We start from the raw sequence: 18,884 nt of genomic DNA, 5'->3' as shown, positions 1-18,884 counted from the left end.
CAGACAGACAGATAGATAGAAGATAGATAGATAGATAGATAGATAGATAGATAGATAGATAGATAGATAGTAGATAGATAGATCAGACAGACAGACTAAAAAATAAAACTATTAAAATGTTTAATGGTAATCAATAGAATAAAAGTAAAGCATAATATATATAATATATATATATAGATATATATATATAAAGAAACACAACCCACACACAGAATATATATAGATATACGATATTATATATATATATAAGTATAATATATATATAATATTGACGGTTAAGATATAGAAATAGACAAATAATACTAACCAAATAATAAATAAAAGTGAATATATAATAAATATATAACAGAAAGAATTCATGTAAAGCCCAGATTGCTTAACTTAAAACTTATCTTAAGTCTTACAAATAGAACTCTTTCTGAATTATGAGCTATGTGTACTACATACTATCAAACTTCATCACTTTCTTTGATTACGTGTGTCTCATTCCACTTTGCAGTACTTCCTTTTACACATGGTGACTGTCTCAGAGGCTGAGAATGAAGGCAGCACCACACTGTGCATGTGTTATCTCTGCACTCACTCCCCTTCTTGCTTCGTGACAGTTGAGTTTCTCGTGTGGGATCAAGGAGGTTCATCTGATCCTGCAACACTTTTTTTTTTTTTTTTTTTTACAAAGCGTCGCGTCGCGTCTCTCTCCGTGTTGTTGTGATTACATTACAGCCGATTGGGTGAGCGCGCGTCACGTGACCGCCTTCGACGACAGCTGAGGCGAGCAGCAGCAGCAGCAGCTAGCGCTAAATGCGTTTTCCTTCAACCTGTAACATTGGACCCCTTTTTTTTTTTTAAAACTCCACTGAGTACACGTTTTCCTAAAAATGGGAGATAAGAAGAGCCCCAAAGGTAAAAACCTGTCGCTATGTGTTTAAACGAAGACGCTCTCGGGACATTTGATAAACAGAAAGCTCGGTCAATGGATGGAGCATTTTTTTTTTTTACTGAACTGTTCATGGCGGCTGGCTGCTCCTTTAATGCGGGGCAACTGTTCAACCGAAAGCTCCCTTTTGGTTGTTAAAGAGTCGCTTTCTTTCCTGTTCGGGTCGTTTTTATCTAACATAATTAAAAGTTTTTTTTTTTTTGTTTTTGTCTCAAGGCCAAAAAGACAATCTAAGCCATCCTCCGACGATGGGTACTGGGACTGTAGCGTCTGCACGTTCAGGAACAGCGCGAGGCGTTCAAGTGCTTGATGTGTGATGTCGGAAGGGGACGTCCACCCGGTAAGAATGAACCAGGCTGTTTGTTTTGCACCACAGCAAGACTGCAGAACTATTTTAATGCATTAAAACATTTATAAAAGAAGTAAATTCACTTGTCAAGCATTTATAAATAAAGTTTTTACTACTTTTATTGACGTCAAATATCTTCCACACTTGGACAACACAGGACAGTCCAGTCGCCACCAGACGGGGGCAGCAGCGCGTTGTTTTCAGGAAGCACCTTGCCCCAGCGAAGAAGAAGATCCCTCAGGATAAACACTTGTGGTGTGTTTGTGTTTTTTTTTTTGCTTTCACTCGCACGTAACGTTGACTTAAGTTAACGTGACCTTTAGTCACATGAGAAATATGTAAAAAAAAACGCACTTTGCTTTGGTCAGGGCGGATTCACATCAGTATTTGGTGAGTGTCTTATTTCGCGTGTGCTACGTCGATTACTAGCTCGGTGTGCTAACAACAGTGCTAATCCATACCGTGATTATAATATCACATATAATAATAATAATATCACATATAATAATAATAATATCACATATAATAATAATAATATCACATATTTCAGCTAAACGCACTTTTACCACTATGAAGTATTTATTTATTTTGGATATATGTGTGTGTGTCAGCTCTTGTATCTATGTGTTTAAGTATATGTGTCCAAATTGAGCTTATAACTTCAACTTTATGTATTTATATATATATATCACCTTTCATACAGTAAAAACAGAAGTTGATAAAAAAACTAACAGTTCTTAAAGTAAGAGAGCAGGTGCATGAAAAACTAGAGATTAGAAGAAGAGTAAAAAAGCGTAAAACTACAACAATGAAACAAATAAAAAGAAAATTTAAGACCTAAAGGGTAAAAAAAAGCATAATTTAAGAATAGTTGCAGTAAAAGTAGATAAGACCTGTACAGATAATTTAAGAATAGTTGCAGTAAAAGTAGATAAGACCTGTACAGTAAATGAGCACCAGGGAGTGATCATCACCTAAAAACTCTAAAAGCAGTGAATGATCAGGCACCTTAGGTAAAAGCCAGGCTAAAGAGTAGGGGTGGGAATCTTGGGGCACCTCACGATTCGATCACGATTCGATTACGATTCGATTATAAAACGATTATTGATGCATTTTTAATTTATGTGTATTGATGCACTTTTTCCACATTTCTTTTTGTCTCACTGAATGAGTATTCATCATTTGCAGTTCAAAAAACAATGCATTTGAAATAAGAAACAAAGAGTTGAATTCATTTCCATTATATTTTATTAATCTTTATGGAAATATCCATTGGCATGGAAATGCATGAACATTTGAACTAAGACATACCTCTTTAGTAAAGAGTTATGTCTTAAGTTGTCCTACAAGGGACCTAACATGACTAACGCGTTTTTTTTCCTTCTCATAGGTTCGTCGTTCTCTGTGAAGACATCTTGAGCGTATCATCCCTTCAACAGTAAGCGGATACAGCCACATTATTTTCTCCTATAAAGTTCAACCTCAGTCAGATCTGTCCCTGGAGCCTCTTGCTCTTTCATTGTTATTTCTTCTTCTTCTTCAATAAGAAAAAAAAAAGGTTTTCCTAGTGATTTCAACTGCAGGCCAGCACAAATCTTGGGAATTTAATCTGGAAAACATTGGGCAGCTTGACCAGTGATCACCTCAGTGGAAATGTGCATGTGCAAAATATTTTTATAGATAATAAAACACTTATCCTCTGAGTGAATAGCCTGTTTTTGTCCACACACTCACCCCAGAAATGACTTTGACAGATACGGTTGTTGAAGAGAAATGTTCCAATTCTCAAAACCTGCTGAAGAGTTTTTCCAAAGTCTACTGACAGGCCAGTGAGTGATGTATTTTCCTAGTAAGAGGGGGATCATGTCAGTGTATGAGTGAAGGAATAAAACTGTCCATCTATTGTATAGCCTAATTGCTTTGCTCAAGTCCAGATGACAGCTTTTTACCTCCTATCCTCTGTCAGCACCTGAGTGGTCTTATTATGCAGGTCTGGCAACAGAGCAAGGCCTGTTGAGAATGTGTGGAAATGTCAAAATAGAAGCTGTCTGACTTTCCATCAAGACATTCCTGCACTGGATGTTACACTGACTGCCCAGTTTCTTTTTATTTTGGCTCAGCAAGTAACATGGAAAGCTTGAAAGCCGAATCCACTGCTGATAAAGACACTGCACCCACGCTGCCTCTATTATTCATTCTTATTCCAGTTCACATCAAAACTTTCTCAAAGCCTCGTTACACGTTCTACTGACTTTATAGCCGTACGATAAACTCTGACTAACATACAAACACTTTGTTTTTGTCGTAGTGGCATATCGGCGTGGTCGCAACTCAATTAGAGAGGAATATGAACAGCGCTTTTCACAAATGGATACAAGAGAGGTAAGAGAAGGTGTTGTTGTTTTTGCATGGCCAAAAAGGGTTGTTTGATTTCAGCCCAACAGTCTCAGTCTGGCTGAATTATGTTTAAATGCAATTATTCATGTTCTGCAATGCTACGAACCAAGCCGTTCCCTTTGTTCTGTCAGGACCAGTACATTAGGACATATTTATTTGAGTATGGAAGTATCAAACATTCTACCCCCACATCTCATCTTGTGTTATATTTTAAAACTATTCATGTTTTGATTCTGAATTTGGAAGATACCATCTACCCTGAACTCTGGAGACCCTTTGAACAGCACTGTATTTACTATGTTGAGTTAATCCAAATCTGCTTAGCCTAACAAAATTACAAAATATGATTGTGTCATTTTCAGGTGACGGTCCATCGAGTTGTCAATATTGTTGAAAAGAGAAACCCAATGTCTCAGTCAGGGATGGAGCTTGACAGAGGCTTTAACGATGACAAGTTGTACGGTGGTCCCCGAGGTTACCAGGACGCAAGAGATCCTCACGGCGAAGGCAGTTACCCACCCAGTGATCGATTTTTTGACGATAACCCCAACTATGGCAGTTTTCGCAGATATTCCTCGCCCCCACGAAATGTAAGATAAGCTTGGTATGCTTAGTTTCTACATTTAAATCATAGACAAGTGTAAAAAAAAAAAAGAATGATGGGATGATGGACAGACTACAGTGTTGAATAGTCTGCTCATTTATAGCTAATTAAGTAGAAACTTGTCAGACAGTTGATGGCATGTCATTCATTTAATTGGTTCTTGTTGCCCATTTTGTAGTTTCTAATGTTATTAACAATAAACCTCAAGGGCAGAAATTTCCAGTCATAGAAAAACACCTCCATCGGCTACTAGAGGTCAAAACTCCACAAGGAACCTTTGAGAATGTTGTAATTGTGATTTTGTTTTCAGGATGGCTCGTACTCCCAACAGTGTTATGGCAGAAATGATTTGAGGCATCACTTAGTCCCAAGGTAAGTCATTTCTGTTTATCATATACTGATTGTGTGTAATCGTCAATCGCTTCACTGAATCTTTTGCAATACACAAAACTGGCCTCTAGGTGGAGGCAGAGTTCAGCATGTGAAAGGTGAAGATTATAAGCGTGATGGAGATTTAATGACCCTCATGGTGTGTGGCTTTCTTTGCATGTAACATAATTGGAAAGAAAATGGGTTAACCAAACTTAAAAAATCACTTTAAATTGTTGTTTTTTTTTCAATGATTTACTTCCATCTATAAGTAAAGGATATAATATCAGTTATTACAATCTGTTTGCAAAAAGCCTTGGCAGAAAAGTAAAGCTTTGTGAAATGGAAGCATATTTCAGTCATCTGTGACCGCACTGCTCTTAAGATAAGCTAAAGGAGTTTAACCCTACACAGCACAGCTCTCCCACTGGCCACTTGAGCATACTAACAGTCTACAGGCCTGGGCTCTCGTTTCCAGGAGTCAAACCAGGCTAGAGAAAGGGACAAAGGGCACTAGTGTCTACTCACTCAGCCAAACTCCCCCTGCCCTACACCCCTTACCCCACCCTGAGAGGAAAAACAGCTGGACCACTCCCTCTTCAGTCAAACACCCACACGCATCTCAGTTATTCTGAGCAGTCCGTGTCCTGTGTCTCCTCTGGTTCTGCATTAAATTAAAATTGAAGTCTTAAAACCTAAAATCTGTAATGGTGCATAGAAAGTTAGGAACAAGTTACGTGTAAAGACATGCGTACTATAAAAAAGAACTGCATTTTCTGGACAAATGAAATTGTCTGAAATTCATTGAGTCTTATTTTGCCACCTGTCAATACATCTGCAAATACTTCTGTAGGCATACCAAAGTTACCATCACACTTTTTATTGATGAAGTGTTCGTGGCAATGGGTAACACTGCATTTGAACTTTCAGCTCAGATTTGCTTCAGTTTTTTTAGACGCCTAACCAGACCATTGACAATTTACATTTATCATAATGCTCAGTTTTCTAACAAACATGAAACACATTTTGTTGAGGTTGGACCGAAAAGATATGTGCAGTACGAACATACTGTATGTATTAGAACAAAGTTCACACAAGTTAAATGTGAAGTTGAGGTGAGATTCTTTTTTTTGCACCCGTTTCTTTGAGTTACTAACCCTACAGTGGAGGAAACACTTGGAAGGAATTCTGTACGAAAAAGACTTTACCTTTTAAAGACACCCACCTGAAGTCGTTCGCTTACTACAGAAGCTTCATATTCACTTAAGATAAACAGAAGGAGGACTGTGGATTTTAACCCCCACCCTCATTTACATTGGAAGCACATAAGGAGTGGCCCTCGGCCAGTACTAACAGGAGGAATGATTACCACGACCAAAAACTGTTTCGCTGAACATTTGGACACCTGACTGTTGTTTTAAGACAGGCTTGAAAAAAATTTGAACCTGCACTTTTTATGGCACCCATGTAATAAAAATCAGTCCATTTCATGAGAACAGTATAAGTTAAGTGTTTGGGGGTCAGGGGAAGTTTATGCTGCAAGTTCACTGTCAAGAGGCAGCTTTGCAGCTCTCACATCATCCTATTAAACAGACAACAAGGCAGAAAGTCTGTCCATAGGATTCATTCTTGCACAAGGTCAGCTGCAGCTCTGCTTTGCTCTCTTAACCACCAGGTTATGAAATGAGTTAACCGTCGCTGCAAGCTCCTTGTAATGAACTGTCAAAAGTTACCGTGCTAAATGCAGCCACGTCTTGTTCTTCTAAACTTTCTTTAATCCACCCAGTAAACTATTGTTATTTTCAGTCAGGCCTTTGTGCAGTTATCAAAGAAAGCAAAGGGAATAAAGAGGATCTGTATAGAAATAAAGATAAAGAGTCTCTTATTGCATTGTTCTGCTAATGTCTCTGTCTAGTAATTATCTATTTTTCATACAGATCCCTGCTCCTGCAATAACACATGGCCTTTTTAAATGTGTCTAATTTCTCTGTGAACGTCTGGCTGGTAATGGTTGATTTGCTCCTTGTAAAATATTTTTTTTCCCAAAATAAAGTACACAACTCTTTTTTTTTTTTCTATTATCTTGAGTCTTTTGATGTTCGTTGTGTACTGCGTGGATGGCAAATGGCAGGCTTAGTCTTTGCTACTTCAAACAGACCATGAGTCGTAAAAGTTTGAGGCCTTGTTAGACCTGCTCTTTGTTTGAGATGCTGCTCGAGTTCATGCTGAGGTCATGACAACCAGGTGCCTTTGGGTCACCTCTGGGCCTAAAGGCTGCCGTTCAGACACGAGTTTTAAGTCTGAAAAAATTGTAAAACGAGGTGCAATATATAAAAATTAAGCTTCAGTACTTGTGTTAGGCATATCACGTGTTAGATAAATGCTCAGGACTACATTACATGGGTGAATAACAGGGTTGGTGGCAGTGCTTTGTGACTCCAGCTCTATATTTAGGCTTAAACATGAGTCTGCCTCCAATTGAAAACAGATAGTAGTGAAACAAGCCCAAAATTGGCCCGACTGTCAGCCAACTGCTGCTTGTGCCAAAGTAGAAGATTGCCTCTATTCCACAAATTGATCAGTGTGCCAGAGTGCCCCACCGAGTCTGAATTTTGAAGTCTTTGTGGTTTTGTCTGATTTATTCTGTTTCCATTACCCATCGGAAGGCACTCGCTGACGAATACCCAACCGTTTTTTTTCTTCTTAAACAGTAGTGATGAAAATGATCCATTTTTTGAGTTTGCACTTAAGATGTTTTTGAGTCACTGAGGAATCATGTTTCATGTTTTGCCTCGAGCTGTACTCGCCAACCAGTTTGCAGAGCAGCGTTGACAGTCGTTGATTTATCTGTATTTTTGATGTTTTTCAGGAAAAATAGCCGAGGTGGCACCTATTTCCGCAACAGAGGTAGAGGATCAGGCCCTCCTTCAAGGTCAGTGCCAGACAGAAAACCCAAATGACTGAAACCAAATTCCAATTCCCCAAAAAATCCAAATTGACCAGAAGCTATTGTATTCACTGAAATTGCAACACTTGAAAATTGTGTTGAAACAAAGCAGTCCAAGCAAGATCGCTCAGTAGTAAAGTCTAGAAATGCATCTTTAAAGGCCGAACTCCATCAGAAGGTGAATGTGTTCCTGCCTCAAGCTATCATGTGCAAATACACGTGGATAAATGCATTAATAGACAATCGTTGATCTAAAGCTAAATCTTCTATTGTGTCACCAATATCTGCACCACTATTTTGCATACTTTTCACAGAGAAGACCGCAGCGACTACAGGATTTCTCCACCTGTCAAACGGGACCGCTCTCCTGGAAACAGGGAAGCCCAGCGACCAGTCCGCTCTGGATCAAACACCAGCAACAGGAGCTTCTCCCCTGACAGGGACAAAGGCTATGTCCAACAGCCCACCCAGAAAAAGCGTAAGTAAAGAAAAAATCTTCAAAGGACCTCAAACAGCTCAAGTTTATGAATTTGTTTTTCGAGTCTAGACAAACTTTCTCAAGCTTCCTGTCGTGTGTTAATTTATTAGTAATTAGTACAATTTAACAATTCAACCTCAGATTTTATAGCAATCACCTTAATCCAGGTTTGTGTTTTTGAATTTCAATTAAGCAAACTAAATGTAAATTTATCTTATAACACTTTTGAAATAGGCTGAGAAAAGGTCAAACCTGTCTACAGAGGCATACGTATAATTACAATGTTAAAGGTATTAAGCCATTCCAGGTGAAGCATCTGTTTTCGGAGGTGGTGCGTAATGTGAAGGGTCAGGGTGTGCTGGCTGAAACACGTTAAGATGTTAATTACACTAACACCACACGCACTTTTCAAGGCTGGGAAAAAGGATACCCTTAGTTTATTGGGGTGGTTTGGCTTTAGATTCAGTACGTGACCTTTTTCTCCAGTGAGAAAGTAGTTCATGCGCTGGCTTAACGACGTCTTCGGAATCACTTCGGGTCTGTCATTTTACTTTCTTTGGTGACTTTTACAGGTTTTAGAACTTTTAATTAGCAATGCGCAGCTAATAAAATTTATGGAATCACATTTTGCTAAATCTTGTTGTAAAGTGATCTGACGTAAGCGATATTATTAGTCTGAGACGAAGCAGTGTGGACAGTATTTCTCCAGTACTTTGATTTCTAAGATGCACAAACACATTAATATGTTAAAAGCTTAGCTCCATGTTGTACCACCCTTTGAAGACGCAATAAAACTGTGAGAAAACCGTTGTACCTCCACCCCCGTATGGGATACTAATTAGGCCCAGCACAGAAAATAGGTTTAGTGATGAATACTGAGCTTGGTCATGTGCACACAAAAGCTCTAAAATATCTTTTAATTTAAATAATAGTCAATGATGGACTGTTATTGGCGGGAAACACAGGGGCTGCTTCTACGGGGGCCCACCACCTGCAAGGCTCGGTACAGGGTTCTGGTGAACTAGCAGTAGAGGAGCAGTTGAAGGCCTGCAGGACCTTTTTTGTGGACTGAACTCCATTTACGGAAACAATTACAATGTCACCTACAGAACGTTTAAAACTAGATATAGCTGGGGCCCTGGAATCGAACATGTGGATAGAGGCCCGGGGTCACACTTTTCCTGTGTGTTTACGCGCACTTAAGTAATCAGGTTACGCGGGTAATCAGAAAACACGCTTACATGCAGTGTAATAATTTGCTTATTTTAAAGCCTTTGTTACATTATATGACTTTCCAAGTTGCAGATCGCAGTACTCTTTTACACTACACAGCTTTCTTGCAAGCTATCTTGTAATGAGTCTCCAAGCTGCATCTCATCATAAGTTATTAATAACACCATTAATATAAGAAAATCCTGTTGGGAAAGTAGTTTAAACAACCATTTTTAGTACAATTAGGGGACTTCATAGTCCTGCTGAGGGACTCGAATTAAAATGGAGGTTTTACTTTGGCTCACTTTTATCACTATGGGAGCTTCCTTCAGTAAAAACAAACAGCTCGACCATATTTGTTTTTTTTTCTAGACACATTGGAGCCAGTAGAGGACAATATTTCAATTTAGGCACTGCTGAACTCGTCGACCACTATAGTGTGGGAGGATCCAACAAGGGAGTTTTTGCAAAAAAAAAAAAAAAACAGATTTATATTTTTCAGCTGCAGCATAATACCTTTCATAACATGTTCCCATGATAAATGAGTGATTGTTTGATGTTTTACAGTAGAAAGTAATTGTCCTGTAGAGTATTTAAAAAAATAAAATACATTTTTTATGGTATATATTTTGCAGTTGTGAGCACAGTGGAGAGTGCTGAGGACCGTGTGTAGAGCGAGAGAGGGGAATAAAATGTGATATACGTCCCTATCCAGATCTGAACCTGGGATACTGCAGCTAATGTGGCATGCGTCCCAGAAAAACCAGGATTACCCCCAGGGTTTATTTTAATACAGAGCAAAGTTAAATAAAACAATACTGCAGTCGTGCTCTTTAGAACAGCCTTTTTTCTTTTTTCTTTTAGTAGTCAGAATGTTTCGTTTGAAATAATTAAGCACGGTAGGAAGATTATCTGCTTGTTTGCTTGCTGTCCTTTTAATTCCCATCTGTCCATCCACAGATAAGCCCAATGTGCCGACGAGCCACACTCCCAGCAGCTCTGCTGAGGGCTCTCCTCACAGCTCAGGATCTTCAAAGGTAAAAACCAGCATCTGAGGCCAATTAAAACAAGAAACATGAAATACATTTTGCACATACTGTAACAGCCTGAAAACAAATTGTGAATTATACTCTTGTGAGTTAATTAATGTATAAATTCTTGAATTCATCAACAATACGATTGAGAAGAACTGTTATACTGTACGTATAACCATATATATTATCTATTTGTGTCGCTGGGCCTTTACTTTGGCCCTTTACTTTGATCTTTGGCTACAAGGATCCTTTAATCAGTGAGATGTACTGTATATGGCTCCTCATACTGTTGACATGTGGCATGCGTGCACCCAAAACAAGAACTCGACGCCCGCAAGAGAGCAGAGTTGTCTCTATTTGAGACACTTTGAAATCAGAGTCCGCTTCTAAACCTGGTGACCTCAGCTCTGACCCTTAACCTTTGGCTTGCCAGGAAAAAACTGCTGCATCTGTAGCAGAGACGGAGGAGGTGGCGGCTGCCAGCATGGAGCCAAAGCTGACACCAGAGGCCGACTTCAAGGCTCGCCGGTCGGAGGCCATTAAAGCTAAGGCTCTGGATATCGAGAAGGTAGTAAGATTTGCTCCACGAAGTGACCCAACGTCTGTGTATTCTGTCTCTTTGTTGCTTATGTCATAACATAGATTGTATCCATTGTCTTTCTGAGATCTAAACTTCTTGACTGGGTGTAATAGCTTCATAAATTGGATTTTTCTGGTTTCCATGAGAAACTTTTAGCATCAAGTGACATTATCGTCATAATAAAGCAGCTTTATTCTGTCTATTTTCACGTATGAGAAACACCTCACTGCCTTTCTTTAATCATGGCATTTATGTATTGGGCACAGGTCAGAGAACAGTTCCCTACAATCTTAAATAGCACTTATACGCAAAGCTTTTTGTCTATATAAGCAGCCATTCTGTACACTACAACTGGGACATAGGAGTCACAGAACAGATGTATAATGGCTTCAGTTTATTGTGCGGTTGCCCCACGTTACATGTATGGGTTTTACCCTGAACTTGAGTTGAGACATGCATCCAGACAATCCTCACTGGATTTATGATTAGGCTGAGAGTCAAGGGATTGATGTAAAGGGTGTATAAATGTGCCTCGGCTTGCCAATTGTAATATTTAAGAAACACTGTATTTGAGAAACATTTTTTGGTGGAGAGAAGAAGGAGGAGGAGGATAAGTCAGCAGAAAAGTCTTTAGCACCCCGGGTTGTGACGCCTCTTGCGGCCTGCTATTTGGAGTTGCACTTCTTTCCCTCCCCTTCATCGCTCTGTACTACAGTGCCACTTATCTGTTCCCGTTAAAGCAGGGCAGGAATTGCCCTGCAGGATACGGGCGGCCCACCCAAAGTGTGGTACGTCTCTTGGCATTAGCACACACACATGCTTACCCTGCCATTTCCAACTTCTTCTACAGACGCGGTGAGAAGTAGAAACCTCCACTGTGTCTTTACTGTAACATCTGCCCCAGGCTCACAGTCACAAGCACGCTGAGCCGTCGCTGCTGTGAATCGCCCAATTGAGCTGATCATGTAGTGAGCAGGGCAGGATCTCAGACCTCCTTATGCTGGATTGAAGGAACAGCCTCAATTCATAGCTAGTTAGTGTAAAACGTGTGTTGAATACCAAAATTAACTTCCTAAAGAGGCTATTTTCCTGATCTGGGTTGTGTACACAACTCTGTTAGCATGGGGTCAGATCAGTTGGAAATGGATTTGTCACACCAGCGTAGCTTATTGTTTGAGTTGTTGTAAGAGTTTGTTGTATCGCATACCTTTTGTGGGTGTATCGGGGTTTTAAATGAAATTTGAGACCTCAAACAAATGCATCAACACAGTAACCAGACTGCTTTTTCACAAGATATTTCAAAATGTTAAATCATTTCATTACAGGCGTAATGACCAGCCTGCAGTTGTTGTTTTGTAAATCTTCGTCACAGTATCTCATTTTGGGTTTTTTTTTTTTTTTTTTGTGGTGCTACAGATGACAAATGGTGCAATTTATCATTCTTAGGACTGACCGCAGAACAGATCTGAGCACGTGAAACAACAACAACAATATAGGAAGTCAGAAAATATCCATTCGAAACGTAGCTAAGTGCCTGGGAGTGATTTTCAGAGTCCATTCATCATCTCAATCAGCACAAATGAAACCTATGCATTTCAACTATTAGCCCCTCCATCGAGAGGTCCGGTTTGCAGCTTGAGTGATTAAAATGGCTCTTTTAATATCCTCTAATGTGTACCAGCCCTCAAGTCATTACCCTACTTCCCTTATTATGCAGGACCCCTGCCTGCATCAGTGCTCATTTGAACCGAGCCTCACTAAATGTCCATGTGAGTGCCTTATGTATAATCTCACTCAAAACCCCCCAACCTCCCAACCCCCACCCACTATCCCAGTGCACACTACTGTCGGTATGTTCACAATTTGGACCTCCACAAACATCCGATTTGGGCAGGAGCCCGCTTTTTTAAGGCTCCTCCTTAAGGCCCCAAGTGTTGCTCTTCCTCTTGGGGCTCCGGCCGTCCTGTGTGGCCCCTTTTAGTATCAGGCTTAAATATCAGCTCATGGCTCCCACTGCAGGGAGGGACCTTTTTTAGGCAGAGCCTCCCTGCAACCTTTTCTCACAACATACAGAGCACGCTCAGGTCAAAATCACCCTTCCTGTTTGTCCAAGGAACATGGGAGAGGTTTTTTACCGAAATAGCTGTCTCGTTTGAAGTTGTCCAGTACTTTTAATAAATACGGAGTGATGCTCATCATCTCGCACAAATTTATATGCGCAGTCATGTGCATGGAAGCACATGATAGCTCACAGTCTTCTAAGCTCCAGTGGCATCAAGGGAAATGTCTTAATTTGAGTTCATAATAAGGCCACGTCTTCCAACCCTTTCCTCATCCTATTTCAGAGCTTTCATGTGTGTAAAACTGTGTATATGGGACATAATGAAGTGAAAATGTAATCACTGTCAACAAAGGCTGTAGCTCGGAAAAAGCTTAGGAAGGTTTTGTTTGAAAGATGGCAAACATAATCAGCCCTAAGTGATTAGAGGGGCACTGGTTTGTGGGACACACACCACATGTTTGTGTCTCATTTAGCCCATGTTTCCTCTCACATCTTCGAACCTGGAACCAATTTTTGCCCCTGCTAAATAATGCTCTCTTTAGTGAAAATGTTTATCAAAGGAGAAATCGGCACTCATGCCAGAGAGTGGTAGTGGGAATCCACCTGAAAACTCGACCGCGTGATGTTAAATTAAGACGATATAGTAAGGCTCGGAGTAGCTCGGGCAGGGACAGCTCACACAAGTTGTAGACAGACAGAAGGAAACCTCTGTTGAATGACGTTGACCCTGAGCTCAGCTGGCCACACGTGTCGTGCGTCTCTCACTTCCTTGTGGTCGCGGCTGAAGACTATCATTATGTGGGGCCGCGAATTCGCTTGACATGATCTGCAGACATTAAATCATCAGTCTGAGTCCAAACATCTCCCACAGTCTGGGATATTTCTGTTGGGAGTTTACGTGACTTGCCTTCATCTGTGTGTGTGCGTATACAATGCAGGTTGCAATACAGTAGTAGATAGTAGCCTATATTGCTATGATAGTCAAAATAGTTAGTTTACCATGCAATAACATTTCTTTTTTTCCCCCTGAACATTGTTCCAAATTCACATGCTGTACCACAGAATGTGGGTTAGGGATGCAGGGATGAACAGATTAGGTGTGCAACAACTATCCGAACATGCTCTAGCTGGTTCAGCAGGGGAATTATCAGGGCGAGAGAGGGAGAGAAATTAAATTTTCAAAAGCCATAAAGGAAAAATGAAGTGATCTAGGGGCTGGAGGCGTTCCGTTTTTGGATATCATTGTAATTAGCGGGTAGTGCAGAAAATGGAGACCCTTCATTTTCTCCTGCCAATTTCTGTGTATTTTATAATTTTACATGGCATTATACTGAATACTTTGCTATAATCAGTCCCACCAGGATTTTGCGGGCCTTTTTTGAAATAGTTGTAGTAGTAGTAAAATGCCTGATACTGCATGAGGTTTTCAAAAAAATTGCGGTGAAAGTTGCGGTGCTTTTTACATTTTGGTTGCGTTTTTGTTGCGGGAGGAAGTGAAAGTTACGATAAGTTGCGGTTCGACAGTCACGCCGGGGGCGAGGGGTCCCCGTCCCCCGTGAGGGGATCCTCCCACACTGTGCGGCCGTCCCTGACCCGCCGAGCTCAATCCCCCGGGCAGATTGCGCAGCAGTTGCGGAAAAATCGCAGTGATTGGTTAAAATTGCAACACAGCCCTGAATTCACAGGGATTCACTGAAGTTCGTTGAAGTTGCAAATCGCAACATCGCGAATTCCTGGAGGGTCTGTATAATAAATAATGCACCTTTTCCCCCTTTTTAATAGGTACTCTAAATCTTTGTTTTGCTTGGAAACACGGTGTGCGGGTCCCATGCGGCCAATTGTTTCCGTCCTTATTGTTCCAAGCTGAATGCCATATTCTTTTTTTGTTTCTTTGACCTTTTCCGTGTGTTCAGAGCACCACCCAGCCGAGCTCCCTCCCAGATTTTGACGGAAAAGATCATCTTGATCTTGTTTCTTTAACATATTGTAAACTCACAGTCCATCATTGTGTTTTCTTTTCCTTCTCTCCTAAGTAGTGGAAGTCGTATAATTCAACACGGTTTGGACACTTTTCGCTCCACCTTGAAACTCTCATGTAGTATGTGACAGTGATATAATACACTTACAAAAGCTCTCATGATCACAATACAAATTGATGGATACACGGTCATGAGTTAGCCCAGATACACATTATGTAATGTGTTTCTAGGCAAAGAAACGGCAGTTGTGGGTTTTAAATTTCCGCGTAACTGACAGAACCCTGGAATACAGCCTTTTAACCGGTTAACCTCACAATCTGCTCAACGCTGGACACTGATTAAAGTTGACAGGCAGCATTTTTCTTTTCAAAGTCGCCAAAGCTGATATCTTGTGTTTTATTGCATTTAACAGACAGTTAATGTTTGATGAGATATTGTCAACTAATGTTCTACACCCAAGTCTGCACCACCCACATTCCCTAAATGGTTAAGCGGTCTGTACATGACACGGATATACAGTTCCTCTAAGGAAACTGCAACCAAAATGTTGAAGAAGTAGGGCGTATCTCCTGACATTTCAATAAAATTGATGTTCAGATTGTTTGTTGTTTTTATCAGATGATCTCACCTACAGCCCATTATAAAATAAAAAGCTTTATATTCTGTTAGAAATAGATATTTTATAGAGATGTTTTAGGAAGCAAATGTATCTTTTATGGCCACATATAATATCCTGTATTGGTAAGTAGACATGTATCTAATCTTAACTAGTAATTGGATTTGATTTCTTACTTGTAGTGGCAAAGAGAGTGGTTGTTTTAAGCCATAGAGAAGTCTTATGTCTGCCCCCAGTGACTCTAATTTGAGAGGAGAGGTGATTTGTGCTGCATTAACTCAACCCTGAAGGACCCCGATGTCCCAGACTGCTCCTTGACAGGCTGGTGTAAGCCCTAAACCTCTAGGTGGCTTCAGTGCAGGGCCCCACATTGAGCCTTTTCTCTCCAGGTGATAAAGATGTTGTGAGCTTGCACCTGGGTCTCTAATAAAGAACTTAACTGCCATTTTGGGTCAGCAGTAAAAAAAATCTGAGAGGGATGTGAGAGTTTGTTACAATGTGGTGTGAAAGAATGCTACAGCACCAGTAACACACTCTGACACCTCATGTCGCCTTTGTTTTTGGCGGACACACACTTGAATAGGTTCACACACACACATTCACACGCCTGTCTCGTGGAATCCACCGATTTACCACAACTGTGTTCATTAAATTTAGGCTTTGTGAAGGAAGTCTGCAAAATTCAAAGAGCTGTCAGACAAAGGGGGTTACTTATTTGTGAGCTCAGTTCAAATTATGCAATTTCATATTTGTCTTTAATGTGTGTATATATTTCAACATATTCAGTCATTATGAGGCGTGTGTTGCAAAATAGGACTTAAATTAAACTAAATATTCAAATAAGCCATTTATATTGTTAAAGTGCCACTATATACACATCACTATATCATTATAATTATTGACATTTGTTTTGTTTTCGTGCAGCATTACAGGCAGGACTGTGAGACATTTCGCACAGTGGTGAAGATGTTGGTGGCCAAGGAGCCCAGTCTGGATAACGTGCTGCAGGCTCCACTGGATGAGAACCTGTTGGAGATGAAACACCGCTGCCTGGATTCCCTTAGGCACTTTGTGAAGGAGCTGGATGAGGTATTAGATGCCACAGACCAAAAACACTGAAGTAATAATGTGGAATATGGGAAATCCGAAATAAGTGTTAGGAAACGATCAAGACCAAGAGTACATCTTACCCTAAGCTAGCAAAAGGGAAACCATGGTAAAGAGACTGACAAACTAAGAAACATGCTCTAATTTTAGCTTTGTTAAAAAAACAACTTCATCCTGTTTATGTAAATCATGCATGCACATTCTGTCAAACCAGTGAGATTCTTTATATTCAATTTTTAAACATTTACATACATATAGGCAAAAACACAGTGTTATAAAGCAGGCGTGGGGACCCTGTGTGTGTGTGTATATATTTATATATATGACATCTTTAACAAAATTAATAAATGATAATAAATCATTGTACCTTTTTATTACATGTGACAAATGGTTTATCAGTTCAATATCAAACTACTCTGCAGAGAAACATGCAGGAACAGACTCATTGTCTGGTATTACTTTATGAGACCAAGTGAAGACACTTGTTTGGTGTCGTTGTCATGCCGATGATATTGAAACAGGTATTGAGTGTCTTTTTTTTCAAGCAAGTCTTTTTTTTCTGTCAAGCAAAGTGACGTAGTGGTGTGATTAGTAGCAGCATAGTATATGTAAGATCAATATGATACAGATTGCTTTAAAAGGATACACCTAAATATTATATAGTAAGAATGAATGGATGTAAAATGATGAACACTTCGATGTGCAAGCACATAATGCTGCATTTATGGTATTCCCATTGAAATTTGGTCGGCGTGGCAAGCCGTCGATTTTACCCTACATTCTTCTCGATGAGATGGAAGATAGTGTTCATACCTTCTTCCGGCTCTGCATTTGTCTCTGGGCCTACACCCCCTTCATCTCCGCCTCAGTTTCTCTGAAATTTGACTTCGGTCCAGGTAGTATTTTCAGTCCGCAGAGGACAGTCAGCTGGTTGTGGAGGTAAACAATACCCAGGTCTTGTCTGCTGGACATCCCAGGACCGAAAGTGAAAGAAGCATCAGGATAAATAGTCAGAAATGTTTAAACTGCACGCTTTCTTGGAGAAGTAACAGTGATAGGGGAGAAAGACAGACAGAGGGAAGGGAAATATGTTGAATCAAGGAATTGCATATATTTTGTTCTGTATGGGATTTTGCACATGGTGTTTTATATCTTTTTAGTAAATAAAAGTAGATCACTTGATCTATTGAAAGACAAATGCTGCGTCCATTTTGACCTCTTTTATCCGCTCAAATATGGCTTCTTTTACACTTTTTCCCTCAAAAGAGGAATTAGTTTTAACTGTGGTAGGAGACGTGTTGGAGGTGAAGAGTCCTATTTACATTAGCCTTCTGTTCAGAAGTGAAAAAAAAGATGATATTGTCCCTCTCATCTTGTCAAAAGAACTGATAAAACAGGAGCAACCACAAAATCAGGGTGCCTCAGGGACACACTGCTCTTGGCCGTGTAGCCTCAATAGTACAGACCCTGGAAGAAAGTTGAAGAAGGATCTAATAACAGGGCTAGCCACTCCAAATTAAACCCTGGAATCAAGCCCAGGTCCCTCACAATCAACAGGGACCAAGGAACCATACTGATGATGAGTGGAGAAAAATGGAGATTCTTAGTCTGTTTCCACTAACCTGTTAAAATCAAGAATCAAAAACATCATGCCAACATTATACATTTTTAAATCCTCCGGAGCTAAAATATCAGATAGGAACAAAGTGCACACTGTGTGTGAAAAGCCATGGAAAATCTGAAGAAAAGCTTAAGTATAGTTAAGCAGGTTCAGGTCAAGTAAAGTAATTGAAACAAGCAAACAAATCTGACTGGGAGACAGAAAATCAAAAGTCTAAAGAGCAGGCAAGGATTAAAAATCCAGAAACACCAGGAAAAGACCCAACACAGAAAGAAAACAAGCTGAGAGACGAGGAAACTCAAACACTAAATACACTATTGAGGAAATGGTAATGGGAAACAGGAGAATCTAATCAAGGGCCTGGCAGACTATCAAAACGTTTGGGAAAAGACAGGAAGTGAAGTGAATCAATCTCATGAGGAAATACTCTTTCAATTTAAAACAGGAAATAACTGAAACCCAAAACTGATTTTACACAATTCTGAAATATCCTATTTCTAAATTACTTAATTCTCTACCTTCATTTTTAATATTAAGTATATAAAACCAGTGTTTTTATTTAAATTAGACCTCATTGCATGTAACGTGTTTT

At 39.9% G+C, this 18,884-nt stretch overlaps 1 protein-coding gene across 2 annotated transcripts; it reads left to right on the top strand.

The window, feature by feature from the left end:
- Positions 1 to 1,442: 1,442 nt before the first annotated feature.
- Positions 1,443 to 17,862, top strand: LOC104925409 (periphilin-1). Of its 2 annotated transcripts, none has more exons than XM_019272614.2 (10): positions 1,443 to 1,541; positions 2,677 to 2,724; positions 3,595 to 3,668; positions 4,046 to 4,273; positions 4,598 to 4,659; positions 7,526 to 7,588; positions 7,918 to 8,081; positions 10,254 to 10,330; positions 10,761 to 10,895; positions 16,489 to 17,862. In XM_019272614.2, coding segments are annotated over exons 2-10 (999 nt in total). In that variant the 5' UTR covers positions 1,443 to 1,541; positions 2,677 to 2,723; the 3' UTR covers positions 16,684 to 17,862. The 2 variants fall into 2 exon arrangements, with proteins under 2 accessions (XP_019128159.1, XP_019128158.1); XM_019272613.2 differs by having other exon boundaries at positions 1,482 to 1,676.
- The last annotated feature ends 1,022 nt before the right edge of the window (positions 17,863 to 18,884 follow it).

Source organism: Larimichthys crocea, chromosome XXI, assembly GCF_000972845.2.
Source record: "Larimichthys crocea isolate SSNF chromosome XXI, L_crocea_2.0, whole genome shotgun sequence".
Lineage (NCBI taxonomy): Eukaryota > Metazoa > Chordata > Actinopteri > Sciaenidae > Larimichthys > Larimichthys crocea.
Note: the sequence above shows the minus strand (reverse complement) of the source record. Positions and strands in the feature narration are given on the sequence as shown.